This window comes from Battus philenor, unplaced genomic scaffold, assembly GCF_028537555.1.
Source record: "Battus philenor isolate CCGP_79_NKW_IND1 unplaced genomic scaffold, ilBatPhil1.0.hap1 SCAF_13, whole genome shotgun sequence".
Lineage (NCBI taxonomy): Eukaryota > Metazoa > Arthropoda > Insecta > Lepidoptera > Papilionidae > Battus > Battus philenor.
The window spans coordinates 14,277,762-14,292,717 of record NW_027181675.1 but is presented as its reverse complement, the minus strand read 5'-3'; the positions used below and the strand labels follow the sequence as shown (position 1 = coordinate 14,292,717).

At 30.7% G+C, this 14,956-nt stretch overlaps 2 protein-coding genes across 2 annotated transcripts; one reads left to right on the top strand and one right to left on the bottom strand.

The window, feature by feature from the left end:
* Positions 1–5,073: 5,073 nt before the first annotated feature.
* Positions 5,074–6,822, bottom strand: Pym (partner of Y14 and mago). Its single transcript, XM_068777322.1, has 3 exons — positions 6,645–6,822; positions 6,150–6,419; positions 5,074–5,748 (listed from the first exon to the last, which is right to left on the bottom strand). Exons 1-3 carry the CDS (start codon positions 6,676–6,678, stop codon positions 5,477–5,479), a joined length of 576 nt encoding a protein of 191 aa, XP_068633423.1. The 5' UTR covers positions 6,679–6,822; the 3' UTR covers positions 5,074–5,476.
* Positions 6,823–7,271: 449 nt separating this feature from the next.
* mip40 (Myb-interacting protein 40) lies at positions 7,272–14,109 on the top strand. The gene is made up of 6 exons (XM_068777361.1): positions 7,272–7,428; positions 7,512–7,611; positions 8,965–9,171; positions 10,042–10,177; positions 11,406–11,554; positions 13,438–14,109. The coding sequence occupies exons 1-6, from the start codon at positions 7,350–7,352 to the stop codon at positions 13,445–13,447; spliced, it is 681 nt and encodes a 226-aa protein (XP_068633462.1). The 5' UTR covers positions 7,272–7,349; the 3' UTR covers positions 13,448–14,109.
* Positions 14,110–14,956: the final 847 nt, after the last annotated feature.

Here is a 14,956-nt window from a genome sequence, read left to right as displayed (position 1 = left end):
TGGTGAAAGAATCCTCAACGTTTTAAGCCATTTACAACTTTTATTAATAATAAATAGTTAAACACCTACACTGAGACGTCACTATGCAAATAAACAAGCCAACCCGCAAATGTGAATTTAATTTTGACGTTTGGATTTTCGTGTTTCGTAGACGAGTGATAGCCATTCAATCATAAAAATGTTTTTTAATATATTTACTTTATTTTTAACATTGCTGGTAGTTGGTTATGCTGAAGCATCATCAGGTTTTGGTTTCGGTGATGCCGTCGCCACAATGCTGATTATCGGCATTGTTATTGTTGGAGTAATGGCATGCCTTGGTAATTATGCGAGGCATAAAGCAAGGAATGAATTCATTTAAAACAGCAATCTACAGGTAAACTAAGCCGGTTACAACTACATTAGCTCATGAATTTTATCTGTTTTTACCTTGTATAGTAAACTGCGTAAATTGTGAAAATAAATTTAAATATCAACATAAGTCATTAGCCTTTAATTCGTGTTTAAATATTTAATTTTGCAATGAGTTATCATTTTGCTATTCTTTGTATTATTTATCTTTTGAGACAGATGCACCACAAATTTGTACTGTTATGTGGATTGACAAGAGAAAGTTTAACATTATTAACTGTACCATTTTTGTATTTACGTTACAAACAATTTTATTTAAATTAAAAATAATCATTTTGTTTTGTGGTTTTAAACGTATATAATGAGGTAGTGAAATAGTTTTCCTGCATGCTTTCCATAAGAATAGTTGAGTCATAAAAAGTACATTTACAAGCATTTGGGGTGAAAACACTATACTTGTATAAAAAATGCGAGAAATAACATGTGCTTGGGTGCAGGCATTTTTTTTTGCTGTTTAATAATTTTAAAAAAGCAGTCTGTAATTTCTTAGCAACAGGTAATGTAAATGAAGATATATTTAGTTATCTTATCTCCGGGCTAATAGGCCAGTAAATTCTTGGATCAACAATTTTGATCTAATAAACTTAGTATGGCAGTCAAATAATTAAATATTATACAGGGTGATTGGTAATTGTTAAAAGCTTCGAAGATGTGAATGTATGATGATTAATTTTCAACAACAACTCTTAAAACTTACTTTTTTTGGAATGCAACAAGCCAGTAACTTCTATATATACATGTACCCACAAAAATATATAATAAAGATATTTAAAAAGGTTACTAACATATGGTTAACAAATAATGTTTTGTGCAACAATTTTTTTTTTAATTTTCAGTGTTTTACTATTTACAACAGGCCAATAACTTCTGGCAGTGTAGTCGGTTGGGACAGATAAACAACAATTTATTTTAATATTTGATAATCTATATTTTGAACATGCTTTTTCTTACTATTTTATTATTACATTTTTAATTATTCCTGAAACCCTTAGAGTGTACTATACTTCTGACAAATAACCAATACATGGGTTTTTTTCAGATCTGAAGCAACAAATTATGCCTGAATCTCCATATGCCACCTTCAATTCTGTTTTTAACTTGGAATTTATTCCAATTATCTGTGAGCACAAGGTCTAATATTAAAAACTGTTGTATAAATCTGCCACAATATAATAAATAAATAAATAAATAAAAATAATTTTCTTTGTACATACTTGTGGTCTTGGATTTAATATAAGTGTTAATTAATATGAAATAAAATATATATGTGCTATCTATAGGTATATATGTTTTTGTATTTGTAGATTATTTTACATTAAGTGAAATAAATTATTTGTATCAAGTGATTTTTTCATTGTAATTCTTTTATAAATGTTTTTGATCTGGAAAAATAATTCCATTTGTACATGATACGGATTGGCCAACAAAAACTGAATCATTGTTTATTATCAGGTATAATTATAAACAAGCCAGAAGACGTAGCTTGGGTAGGTTCACACCTAATTGGATCTGCTACATAAAGATTGTGGGAAGTTGCTACATGTGGGCAGCATAAGAGGAGAAGGAGGAGTATGAGAATGATATTTGGGGGAGATCTATGCCTTGTAGTGAGCTTCTATCAGCAGTATCATGATTTAAAAACAAACGAGGCATTTTTAGCCATTTGTCTGATATTTGTTTAAGAACTTTTTTTTAAATTTATGGCATAAAAATAATTTTAATAATATATGCGAGTTATTGATTGAACATTGTCAAAAAAATTAATGAATTATAAAAAATGTCAATGTAGGCCTATAAATAACATTGAAAAATAAAAAGATTTTTTTTTAATCTGTTCAAAGAAGTTCAGGCAACGAAATTGTGCTGGTACCAAATCTTTGCAACGATCTTTCGCAAGTCAAACTTATAGGAAAAAGAGGCATGATAAAAAAGTAAAATGTCGGCTTTTAGAAAAATGGGAAAATATATTGTTAGAAACTGAGTTTTAGGGTCACAAAATCAATTGTATTTAGTGATTAAAGATTCACAGATTTCATTTTGTCGATGTAAATACATCTATATTGGGAGTAAGATAGACATGAATTTTGAACAATTTTTTTACAAGAGTATAATAAACTGAAAACATAATCTTTGGATGGAAGAAATAAATGCAATTATTGACTCTTAAATCTGTGTAACTGACTTGCTTTTTACAATGTCTTTGATGTGAAAACTATATACCATTTTTTAAACACTATTTCGTGGACATCTTGCTATATTTTACCATTTAGGTTATATTAATACATAATGTTTTTATTTTAAATTTCATTCATTCGATCTACAATCCTTGGTTGTATATTGGTCTATCGCTACAGTACCCGGCGATAAATAATGCACATCGACCTTTGGAAAGAGACAATCGGCTAATTTCGGGTTTATAGCACTATCTCTGCCCCACACTACCTATGTGAAGTTTTGTCAGCTCTACGAAGCCGTTTTTGTCTCTTACCGAAAATCGATGTGCAATATTTATCGCAGGATACTGTACTTTAATATTAAATTAATAAAGCAGGTAATAATAATAATTTTAGTAGCATAAATAATAATACGTTTGTCTGTTAATTCTGTTTTTAAAATGGCAAGTTTAAATTTCGAATGCGAATCGTTCTAATTTCAAGTAATCCGTTGTAACTTTATAGTTAAAATTGCTCCTACAAATACGTTAATCAAGGTCATTAATATTTTAAACTTTTGTATTTATCCTTTCTTAATTTTATATATTGACAATTGTTATAGTATGCTATATCCACTGTTGTTATATGTATGTATATATATATATATATATATACACATATATATATATATGTATATATATATATATATTGATCCAGTTTCTATAAAAAATGCCACAATATCTTTAGTTTATTTAACTTGACTGTATATGCAATTTTACTTCAGAAACATCTCAAATCTTGTTTGTAGCATTATATTCCTAATGCGAACGATTATAACGTGTGTAACGAATATAACGATTTTTATATGATTCATGGGTGTGAACTGTCTGTAACACCCCATGAGATACAATAGCTAATTTCTGCGTTATTTTAAGTTACTGTGCTACTAAAACCGCTGTACCGCGCCGTACGTATGTGCGGCGGGAGGGGAGGATCAATCGCTCTATTTTTTTAAGCTTTCTTGTCCGCGTTTGACTAGCAACTAGCGTGATGGAAAGCGACAATGTGAAGGTGAAGAATGCAAACTCCGTAGTTTTTGCATTTGAAAAATTATTACCCGGGAAGCCAGCAGATCGTTCCACACTCAGACTGTGATTGGCTCTCATCTTTCTATTGATTTTCGATAGAATTTTAGCACTATTCATTACTACGGAATATACTCAATCACTGGTACACAAAAGTATATTTTTAATTACATGTATATATATATTTGATATCTTGTAAAAGTAACAGATTGTTAAAATGGCCCGATATATTTGAATTAACACAAGTTTTTTTTTTAATAAACCACATAATTAACTTTATTTTATTGATATAATAATTGTCAAGAGAATATTCAACATACTATGATGAAGAAAATGGGTTCTATTTGTTGAAATATTTTTCGAGGATTTAATTAATGAATGTACAACATTACCAATACAAACAAAGGGATTGAATGCTGTATGATCTATAGCAGGTGTGGTCTAACTGCGACCCTTTGAACGATTATTTTTGGCACAGATTGATAGTCGAATTATTTCAATATTTACATTTTTATAACCTATGTCAGCGCCTGGCAAATTAAAACAAATCACTGCTGTGAATAATAATTATTCTTATTCCATTATAAAAAATCCATACACAGATCATAATTAACTAACCGGCATCTTAAGTATTATTAGGAGTGCTGTCATATACGTGTGCCATTATATTTAACTTCAATACACATATTTTGTACTTTTAAAAAAAATATTCGTTTACGGGTTTTAAATGCGTATTAAATTGTGGCTCGCGAAAAATTTCAAATTTCGAACAATAGCGCGAACTGTCAACGAGCTTGGCCACACCTGATCTATAGAGTCACCAAAGATTTAATTTTTCTTTCAGCTTATATTGGTAAACATTGCAATTGGTCCCTTACAAATAAAAATTCCATATCAATTTATTCCAGATACTCACTCATGAAAGAAAATAAAATAAAAATTTTAAATACAGGATGATAACTTATAGGTATAGAAGTTTCAGGTGTGAAAGTACTGCTCATTAGTAAGCAAAAGTTAATTTTTTTTAATTTTTGGTTAGGGTAAACCAATGTTTCCCAATGTGAGACCCACACCCCATAGAGGGGCAATTGGACACTACAAGAGTTTAACCGTTTCATTTTAATCTTAAGGTGTTTAATTTTTAGAAAGGCTAAGATGGTATGTAGTGGATCAAATAAGCTATACATTCATCTCTTATGAACTTTTACAACTATAACAAATCATCCTGTATATGATATACAGCAAAATTAAAACACATTCTATTAAATTTAATGCACAAACATATAAAAGAAAGTTTTGTGATATATCCATGATTTTTTTTCATGAACACATTATAAAACTTTAATAAAACATTATAATTTCATAGTTGTTGACAATATTTAATTAAATTTCTTCATTAAAAACATTCAAGATTAAAATGTAAATGTCAATACATGGTAGTGAAATTTTTAGAATAAATTTTGTTTTAAAACTTCATGAAGTCATAATTATTGCTTCTCGAATAATAATTTAGTAATGCATAGATTATTAATAAGTCAATTAAACATGGTAAATAGCTTCAATTTTTCACTGTGAAATATTCAACTATATTACTGCAATTAATGTCACAAAGTCAATTGCCGTGCTGTATCTGCGTTCTATGTCAAAACATGGATTTATGTGAACTGCGTCATGCATGGGTGAAGTAAATAATTGTTATATGGTGGACGGTTGTAAATAATCATTAATTGAACAAGCAAACTCAATCTCCCCAGTGATCAATTCAGGCAGTGATAATTAAAATCAATTCATTCACAAATTATCTTACACAAGTAATTCATTTTGGCTTTATTCAATAACTTTCTCTAATTTCTCTATCTCTATTACTAAGTCATTTTTCTTTGACAGTTTCTCTTTCTGATCTTTATCAGGACTCTTAAGCGCTCCTGACTTGATCTTTTCTTCCAATATTTCAATCTCTCTTAACTTCTTTCTTAGATTCTTTAATCTCTTTGCGGGATCGGTGGTTGGTGTTGAATTATTTGATGATGGATTCGGTGTTGTAAAAGTAGGTTCTATAATTTCACATTTGGATAGTTTTTCTGCTGCTTCATCTATGCCTGCAAATTATTTAAATAAGGTATAATTAATATTTTTACAATACATGTACAGGTCTAACAATTCATCAACATCATATCAACCAACAGACACCCACTGCAAGGCATGGCCCTCCCCTGGTTTTGTAATAATGATCTCTCTTGTGCTGCATGCATGCAATGTTGATTCACCCAGTGGAAGGCATACCTAAATTGTCTACCGGCCTGTGTTCTCCACTCAAAAACCTTTCGAACTCAATGGCCCTCAGTTGCAAATTGTACCCCACCACACTACACACTAATATATTCTAAATAGAATTAAAAATGATACCCATGTTAAAACTACGTCATTAAATATATAGCTCTACAAAAACTTCTTAATTTGCATAAATATTTATAGTTTTATATATAATATGAACACCAACCTGTCTTCTTTTTCTTTTTTTTCTTTTCTACATTTATAATCATACCAGGGATGGGTTGTATGTTTCCTCCTTGACCTTTCTTTTTTTGAGCTTGTGCCACAATATCCGGCGTTAGTCCAACAGGGAGGCCCGTATTTTGGCGGGCCTTGAACTGTTTCCCTTTACTCTCGTAAAGGGGAACTTCTTCCTGTGGAACATACCCATCCTTTATCCGCCGCGGCTTCCGCCACGTACCGTCTGGGCGCTGTGAGGCCGGGATAAACTTACATCCTAATAAATACGACACTTATTATTTTTTTATTTTTTTGTTATATTTATATATTAAACAAGTTTCATGTATTATAAATTCATATAAAATGTCCTTTTTGACTATGTTAACTTGAAATTCGTTGAAATACAAAGGAGTTTAAAACTATTTGTAAGATATTAATAGTTGTAAAACAAGTTTATGGGAATCGTAAGGTTAAGAAGAATATCAAAATAAACACTTCTCACCGTCAGCATCATGCTCGTAAGCCGTAGTAGCCATTCTAGCTGTGAGATTGCAGTTCTGCAATCCCACAATCTCATAAATTTGTCATGAAGTTTCCACTGGGAAATTTATTCCCCAACGCTATTTTCGTATCTGCAATACATAAAACTGTTTTGACATTTGTAACAGAATGATAATGGAATTGCGAATTCGCGGTAGTCAATAATGTACCTAAAAGTGATACCCAAAAAAATTTTGAATTTTCCTATTTAAAATATAACAAAAAATATCCATAATTATTCATTGTCACATTTTCTTGTATTTTATTGTAACAAAAATTTAATTTTTAAGGTAAAAAATATTTAATTTAACATAGTAAAATTTAATTAAAAATATGGGTTATTCTATTTAATATTGTAATTAAATATATTTTATTAACAAATTAAAGCGTGATTTTGTATAAAGCATTTAATATTTTATGAGTTATATATTTCACACTGTATTAAATAATTTATTGTACATTTTTTAATAATTTAATTATTTAATAAGTTTCATTGGTTTTGTAATTTTTAATTATTTATTTGTAATTTATTGTAAATGTCTAGTAGTTTCTGAACAATTGTAATGTAGAAAGATAGTCAATATGTCAACAATGTTTATGGTAGTTCTGACATTAATTTAAATCGACAGTTTTGATAATTTTATTGTAAATTTATACATTAATAGCCATGCCGAAAAGGATAAGATTACTTACCATGAAGAACAAAGTGAAATCGTTCAATAAAAGCGATTATGATGACGACAATGGTAAAAATATACACACTTCAGTACTAACTATTTCATTAAATGTAGAGTAATAAATTTTAATTAAGAACTCTTCATTTTGGTAGAGGTATCTACAGCTCGCGGACGTTTGAAAGGTGCGCTGATGGAAGTTCTTGGAGACGAATCTGATGTGTCCACAAGCTACAGCCCAATTAAAAAGGATCGGTGAGTTTAATTCCTCTTCTCATATATATGCACGAATATTACGAATGTACATACTTGTTTACATACCAGAGTTATGAGAAAAAAGAAAGGTCACCAGAAAAAAAAGTTTAATGGCTACATTGCTGCAAACTTTGCTTTACAAAATGGTTTTTACACTTCATCTTGCCATGAGACATCATTTTGAATGTTTGTTATTTTCATATCCATTAATTTTACAACCTAAGATATCCGCAAGCTGTATATATTATTGTTAATGTGTGGTTGTTAGCTACACTACTCTAGAAAAATCCAACTGGTCAAGACTTTATTTGATAGTAAATATTTACTTTATCTTTAATCTGTGTAATGACATGAAAAACATTCATTATATTATTATTGCTCTATTGAAGCATGGAAATGAGAGGCTGTTTAAGCTAGACCTACATAGTTTTTTTTTTAAATTAAAGTTACTCAATACTAACTTCCAGAACAGGTAAAAGTGATGGCCAATCATTTTTCCAAGAGGTTGGAGCTGTAGAAACTGTCCAGCTGCAGAAGAAATTTCTCATAATAGTTATCCAAGTGATATGGATGACATGATTTCTGATATTACACTAAAGAGAAGTCAAATTTCAGTTTATCATTTGATATAAAAAATATATACATTTTTGGTACCGGTACATAACCCACTATGTCCATTACTTTAACCTGTGTTGGGAGCTTCTGCCGAGATGTAATTTATTTATGTTCCATGAATTAACCAGTGAGATGAAACAGACTGCAATAGACTAATAACTTTTAACCAGAGGTTCTGAAAGTTATTCCTAATTAGACAACTTTCTAAATTTGGAGGGTAAGATGTCCACTAGAATCAATCTAGTGGACCCCATTCAGCTACTATTCATTGAGTCATTAAATATAATCTACATACATTCTTCTTCATTTTCTTCTTTTCAGACTATATATATATGCCACTACAAGGCATAGGCCTCCTATAAAGTTTGCCATGATGACTAGGCCTGGTGCTGCCCTCATACAGTGACTTCCCGCAACCATAACTATGTTGTTGGTCCACTTATTTGTTGCCTACTCATGCCACATCTACATACATTGTTAGGTCAAAAATTTAGTTACTTAAAAAACAATTAAATCTTCTTGGTTGTCTTCTTACAACCGCTCCTGGAGACCATCCTGGGTCTTAACTTGACAGGTAACTTTGGAAAATAAGGCTTTAGACAATATGAAGCATGAAGATTGTATACAATAGGTTGTAATAAGATTAATGTTTGAGGGAGGTGTGTTTTTCATAAACGTCTCTCTGTTGATATGGTGATGTGACGATGATAAAATGATCGGAAATATTTTTACTTACAGAAGAATCAGTCGGGAACACCAAAAATTGTATATGTCAGAGGAAGAAAATAATCACAGAAGAAAATCATCACCAGCCAGACAATCATATGTGTTAAAGTTATTTGATAGGAGTGTTGACTTGTCCCAGTTCAGCGAAGACTCCCCTCTCTACCCGATCTGCAGGGCATGGATACAAAATCAACCGAAAGCTAATTATAAAGAAATGGGGTAAATATTATTTTTTTCTTAAATTTTACAGTTATAAAAAAGGTTACAAAATAATAATAAACATTAAAACTTAACAGCAAACTTCAACTTATTCTTATCTACTAAGAATTTTAAGGTAACTTAGTGTATGGTGAATATAAACAAAATACTTTGTGAATGTTTTTTAAACTTTCAGCATGTTACTTTTGACACTGCCTGGCATAGCGGGGTATTGGATATAGATGTAAAACCTTGAAAGCTTTTACTGCCCATGAAAATGGTCTTTGGAGGGAAGTGCAGGGCAACCCCACATATGTCATCTAAATTTATGAGTACTACAAATGACATAAAAACATCAGTGGGGATAAGCATTGGTTGAATTCATTCAGTTCTGCAAATAATTTTAATATTAATTAAGCACTCTACAAACTCATACATACTTATTATTAGTACATATTATATAAATATATATATATATATAAAAATACATATATATATATATATATATATATATATATATATATATGTATATATATATGTATTACATTGAACAGGACTTTGTGCTGTTAGCCCTAAGGCTACATCATAAGAGTTCACATATCAGATGGAGCTGTGAAATATGTACAAATGTATATGTACATATCAACTACCCATTATTTATTCCTCTACTGTGTCTATACAATGGATGTCTGGAAGAAATTGCCTAGTTTGATAAAACCGGTCATTGTACTTATTTCTTTATTATTATACAACAATGTATATATTTTCTAGCAAGTACAATAAGGAATATTTCTAACCTAAACCTTTTACACAAATAACGAATCACAGTGTATACATGAAAATTAGTTATTTTTAAAAGATATGAGGCTCAATTTAAATTATTGTCTACAGAAAGAAAAAAAAAGAACCGGAGCTGTTGGAGGAAACTGTGGAATTACCAGGGCCAGATGGACCCCCTGTATCCAGAATACCAGACCTTACTCCTGAACAGAAAGCCTGCAACAAAGATAAAATCAATTTGAACTATGTATGTATTTTTAAATTATAGAATATTTTTCATGTAAGATTTTTAGTGTTATTAAGTATTCTAGTAAATATACACTGACTATCCACGAATAATATATGCCAACATGATAGAAAACTTTACTAGTGTCATTATTAGACACTGAATTCAGACTGCTTTTAAATGGTCCAATTAGAAATCTTTTAGGGTGTCCATGTATAGCCTATATCTAGGACATTTTTTAATGGCCCCCGCTATTGGGGGCCTCTTGTACCCCTAACTTTTTGGGATCAGGGACTTTATAATAATTATTTTTTCAGTCTTTTCTTTATTTATCACTCTCTTTCACGCGTCACAATATCTTTCATTCTTTACTTTTGTCCTTCACAATATTTTTCGTTTTGCTCATTTATACCTTCTTTCTTTCCTCGCCTTTCTTCCATCATTTTCCTACTCTAAGGTGGCTAGGTACATTTTATTTATTTTTATTCTTTAATTTTATCTTACATTTATTTTATTTTTATTTACACATTAAATATTGCAAATCCGCCTTGGTAAAGAAACAATCGGCTAATTTCGGCTTCGTAGAGCACTATCTCTGTCCCACACAACCTATGTGACGGTTTTGTCAGTCGTGCGACAGAGATAACGCTCTACGAAGCCGTAATTAGCCGATTGTCTCTTTCCAAAGTTCGATGTGCAATATTTATCGCCGGGTATTGTAATTCGCGAACGATGATTTGTTTGTTTACATTAAATCATCAGTTTCATTACTTTTTTCCGTAATTGCATCACACACAGATACGTTTTAAAAGTTTTTCTGTGCTAAAAGAGCCGAAGATGTAAAGGATATATGTTTAGTCTTGGCTGTCTTATCTATATATATATATATATAGATAAGACAGCCAAGACTAAACATATATCCTTTACATCTTCGGCTATATATGTATATATATATATATATATATGTATATATATATATATATATATATTCTCTATCTAAACGGCACTGAGCTAAATAAGTTAAGGATATATATATATATATATAGATTGAAAACAAATAAATCACTCTTTTCTTGTCAGAGATACATTTTGCCCATCAAATAAACAATTTTATTTCTATGGGATTCCCTTTTTCGATGTTGGTGAGAACAATCTTAAGTAATCTGGCGATGGACTATGGCAGCAGCCTCTATAAAAATAGACATATGAAGCAGAAGTGGAAAAATAATGAAGTTATGGTGACTTTCAGCGTGATGCCGTGCCTCCATCTAGAGAGATGCTCATGGAGGAACACCTGAGACGCTGGGTTGGAATCCGAAACGCGTGGCTCGATCAGGCATCCAAAGTGGAAGCTCGGTATGCCGAAACACAGAGAGTGCTCAATAATATCAATGTTAAGTAAGTACAAGTTACACCAACATACAGTAATACCCCGCTTTAAGCGAGGGATACGTTCCAAAAAAAATCGCGTTAACTGAAATTCGCGTATAACGAGGTTCATGATTAAACATAGTCAAAAATTATTACAAAAAAATACAAATCATTTTAATCAATCTCTTTAATTCTAGGAACACTTTATGCAACACATACTCTTATTTTTAACGGAAAAATACATCTATTGTCTTTTGGGTAACGTTTTGTTTACGTTCTTGTAAAATACGTTCATAACACCCAACACTGTTTTTAATTGTTTGACAGATGGTCAAGACACCATAGAGAAGTTGATGACTACATTATATTTATACGCACTCTTTCGCGTAATTCGAGGCATTTGAGCGCGAAATTTGCAATTCGCGTTATAGTGGAACCGCGTATAACGGGGTATTACTGTATACTTATATACATATTTCTTCTTATGTATATATTTACGTCTTACAGGATATATGACAGGGATGGCCAAGGTCTCTGTCATAGACCTTGCGAACCATTTTTTGAAATTATTAAGAAAATCATATTAATTGAAATTATTTGAACAAAAATACATAACATGCGTATTGAAGGTAGATATAATGACACACTTATATGACAGTACTACTAATAATACTTAAGATGCCGGTTAGTTAATTATGATCGGTGTTTGAATTTCGATAATTTTATGGTGGAATAATAATAATTATTATTGACATCAGTAATTTGTTTCGAATCCCCAGCAGCTGACATAAATTATATGAATTTAAATATTGAAATAATTTGTCAATCAATCGGAGCCAAAAATAATCGTTCAAAGAGGGGCATGTGGCTCGCGAGCCGCAGTTTGGCCACCCCTGGTATATGATATAGTTATTACATTATTAATTATATTTCTTTTAATTTAAGAATTTTTCTAAAATATAAGCAGCCCAAGTTACACCTTATTACATCAGCTATCTGCCAGTATATGTCTCGTCAAAATCGGTTCAGCCATTTCAGAGATTAGCCGGAACAAAGAGACAGACAAGAATAAAAGAAAATGTAATATATATGTAGTAAAAAGTGGTTATTTAAATATTACAAACAGATAATGCAACTTTATCTATCCAATATAAAGTACACATTAACTGCCTTTTTGTAGTCACACATATATATTTATATACACCAATACCCCCCTTTGCGTCGTTTCGTTTTGCGTTTTTTTCGAAGTTGCGTCGATGCTTTATTAGTACTAATCTTTACTAGTACTAATATCGAGGTTGCGTTGTTTTGAGTTCGAGTTTTTAATTTTTTTTTGAAATTTTCTTTTTTTTCTAAAAGATGGCAACACTTTTGTTTCTAATAAATTTATATACATTTTTACGTGTTGTTTCTGGTTCAAAAAAAGGTAAATATTATTCAAATTTATTTATTGGCAGAGTTATATTATTTTTGTTTTTTAAATGTTTACTTTGTTCAATTTTCTTTTTAATAATTAGTATTTTCGTGACCCTGGAACCTATCTTCGATCTTTACATGGTTTGCTATAGAAAATCTTAATTCACTTTCCGGCGTTTCAATTTGCGTCGTGTTTTTTTTGGAACGTAACCACGACGCAAAGTGAGGTATTGGTGTATATCATTTCTTTAGTTTGCAGACTATAGATGACATCTACTGTCAATAAATATAATAGAAAGGTTAAATTAATTTATTCAACGTTGGAACTTTTAACAGAACTCTTATTGATCATGAACTTATAATATATTTATTTTTTTAATCTATTTTAAGTTTGACTCTACTTTTCTTCGCAAGGTGTTATAGTTGTACGGAAGAAGCAGGAAGAAACTCCACAACAAAACATATTTTAATAAAGTTTATTTTATTTGTTACAGCGCCCTTTGATATAAGGCAAATATAAATCATCTAAAATATAAACAGTTGAAGACAAGAAGTAAATAATAATAGTATAGTCGGAGATTGTGTACATGAGATATGGTGAATGGTCATATAGGTCGTATATGGTACATACTCATGCCTGTAATGCTAATTAACACGGCAATTTTCGAAGATTTTCCATTCAGACCGCGTGGAGCGCATACGACCCAAACTTTAAAAATTAAAAACAGTCTTTAAAACATACATTTAACACTTTATCAATACTGCAAAGCTATAATTAGCGGGAAAAAGTTATAAATTTGAATATGCATATATTCGATTCGTTATATATATTCGAGCCTACAATTCATTTGTTTAAGAATCCTTTGTTATTCAACGAGAACTGCAAATGGCCTGAACGAAAAGTGCATGGGTCATATACGCTCCACATGCCTTGGAATGTGTTAATACTTTATTATATATTGTAAGTAGTAAAATAACAATTTATAGCAATTTTCTTTTCTCTATATTCTTCTTTCTAATCTTAAGTCACTAATGAATCCATCGATTAATTTTTTAATAGAATTAGAATTATAAGTGTGAAAATTTTAGAAATTTATTTAAACAGCTGATTTTTTGATAATAATTATATTTGTGTTAAAGTTGATCATGATTGTAAATGACTTTGATTATATGTGATTTTTATGTAAATATATTAAAATCGATAACACTAATCGATATTTTAGATTATTTACTTAATAAATGTGGTTATATATACTATGTTTGTTTTTTTTTATACAAAATTTATTTTAAAAAATGTCCCACGACCCCCAAATGCATATTGTCAATCCAAGCAAGCAAAAAGTTAAAAAAAAGTAATTTAACACACTGGCAACCGTGTTACTCTTGATCATCTAGCAGAGTAGCCGTGAACGAAAATCGGATGCAAAGCGCAGAACCGTGTGCGCAGGCGGCGAGCATCGATGACGTAGATGTCGCAAACTTTGATTGTCCTAGAGACAGCTCGAGCATGGCGGCGAACATGTGTTTCTTTTATTTATTTTCTTATCGCGAAACCTAATAAAATTTGTCTGACATATTTCTGACTCAAACTCATATTCACAGGTGTTGATTAAGTTCATATCTAACTGGTTATATATACTGCAGTCAACGTTTAATTTCATTAAAAAAAATACCATCTGTCTTCATACAGGTTTCTATAATTCTAAAATCGATTTTCTTTATTTTAACCCTTAAATAGATATCATAGCGAATTGTCAAAATTTTAACATCGATTAATTTAATTATCTGTGTAACGACGCGCTCCCGCGCTCCGCGCGTCGGCAGTATGTCTTCGCTACGCCTAGAAAGCTCACACGTGCGTACCTGTGTCGCGCCAATTGATCGCTGTATCATCTCATTATAAAGTGCTTATATCTAAACCTTGTACTTGTAATTACATGGATTATACTGCTATAACATTGTGGGCTTACCTGTTTCATTTGTAATCTCGCATTATAACTGTTTTTAATAGTT

What these genes read in the sequence shown, in the direction of transcription:
- Pym (XM_068777322.1), bottom strand. Translation starts at nt 6,678, where the DNA reads ATGGCTACTACGGCTTACGAGCATGATGCTGACG. An exon ending in TTACGAGCATGATGCTGACG is followed by an intron (nt 6,420 to 6,644) that starts GTGAGAAGTGTT and finishes CGTATTTATTAG; the next exon opens with GATGTAAGTTTATCCCGGCC. An exon ending in AAAAAAGAAAAAGAAGACAG is followed by an intron (nt 5,749 to 6,149) that starts GTTGGTGTTCAT and finishes AATAATTTGCAG; the next exon opens with GCATAGATGAAGCAGCAGAA.
- mip40 (XM_068777361.1), top strand. Translation starts at nt 7,350, where the DNA reads ATGCCGAAAAGGATAAGATTACTTACCATGAAGAACAAAGTGAAATCG. An exon ending in AGCCCAATTAAAAAGGATCG is followed by an intron (nt 7,612 to 8,964) that starts GTGAGTTTAATT and finishes TTTTACTTACAG; the next exon opens with AAGAATCAGTCGGGAACACC. An exon ending in GCTAATTATAAAGAAATGGG is followed by an intron (nt 9,172 to 10,041) that starts GTAAATATTATT and finishes TATTGTCTACAG; the next exon opens with AAAGAAAAAAAAAGAACCGG.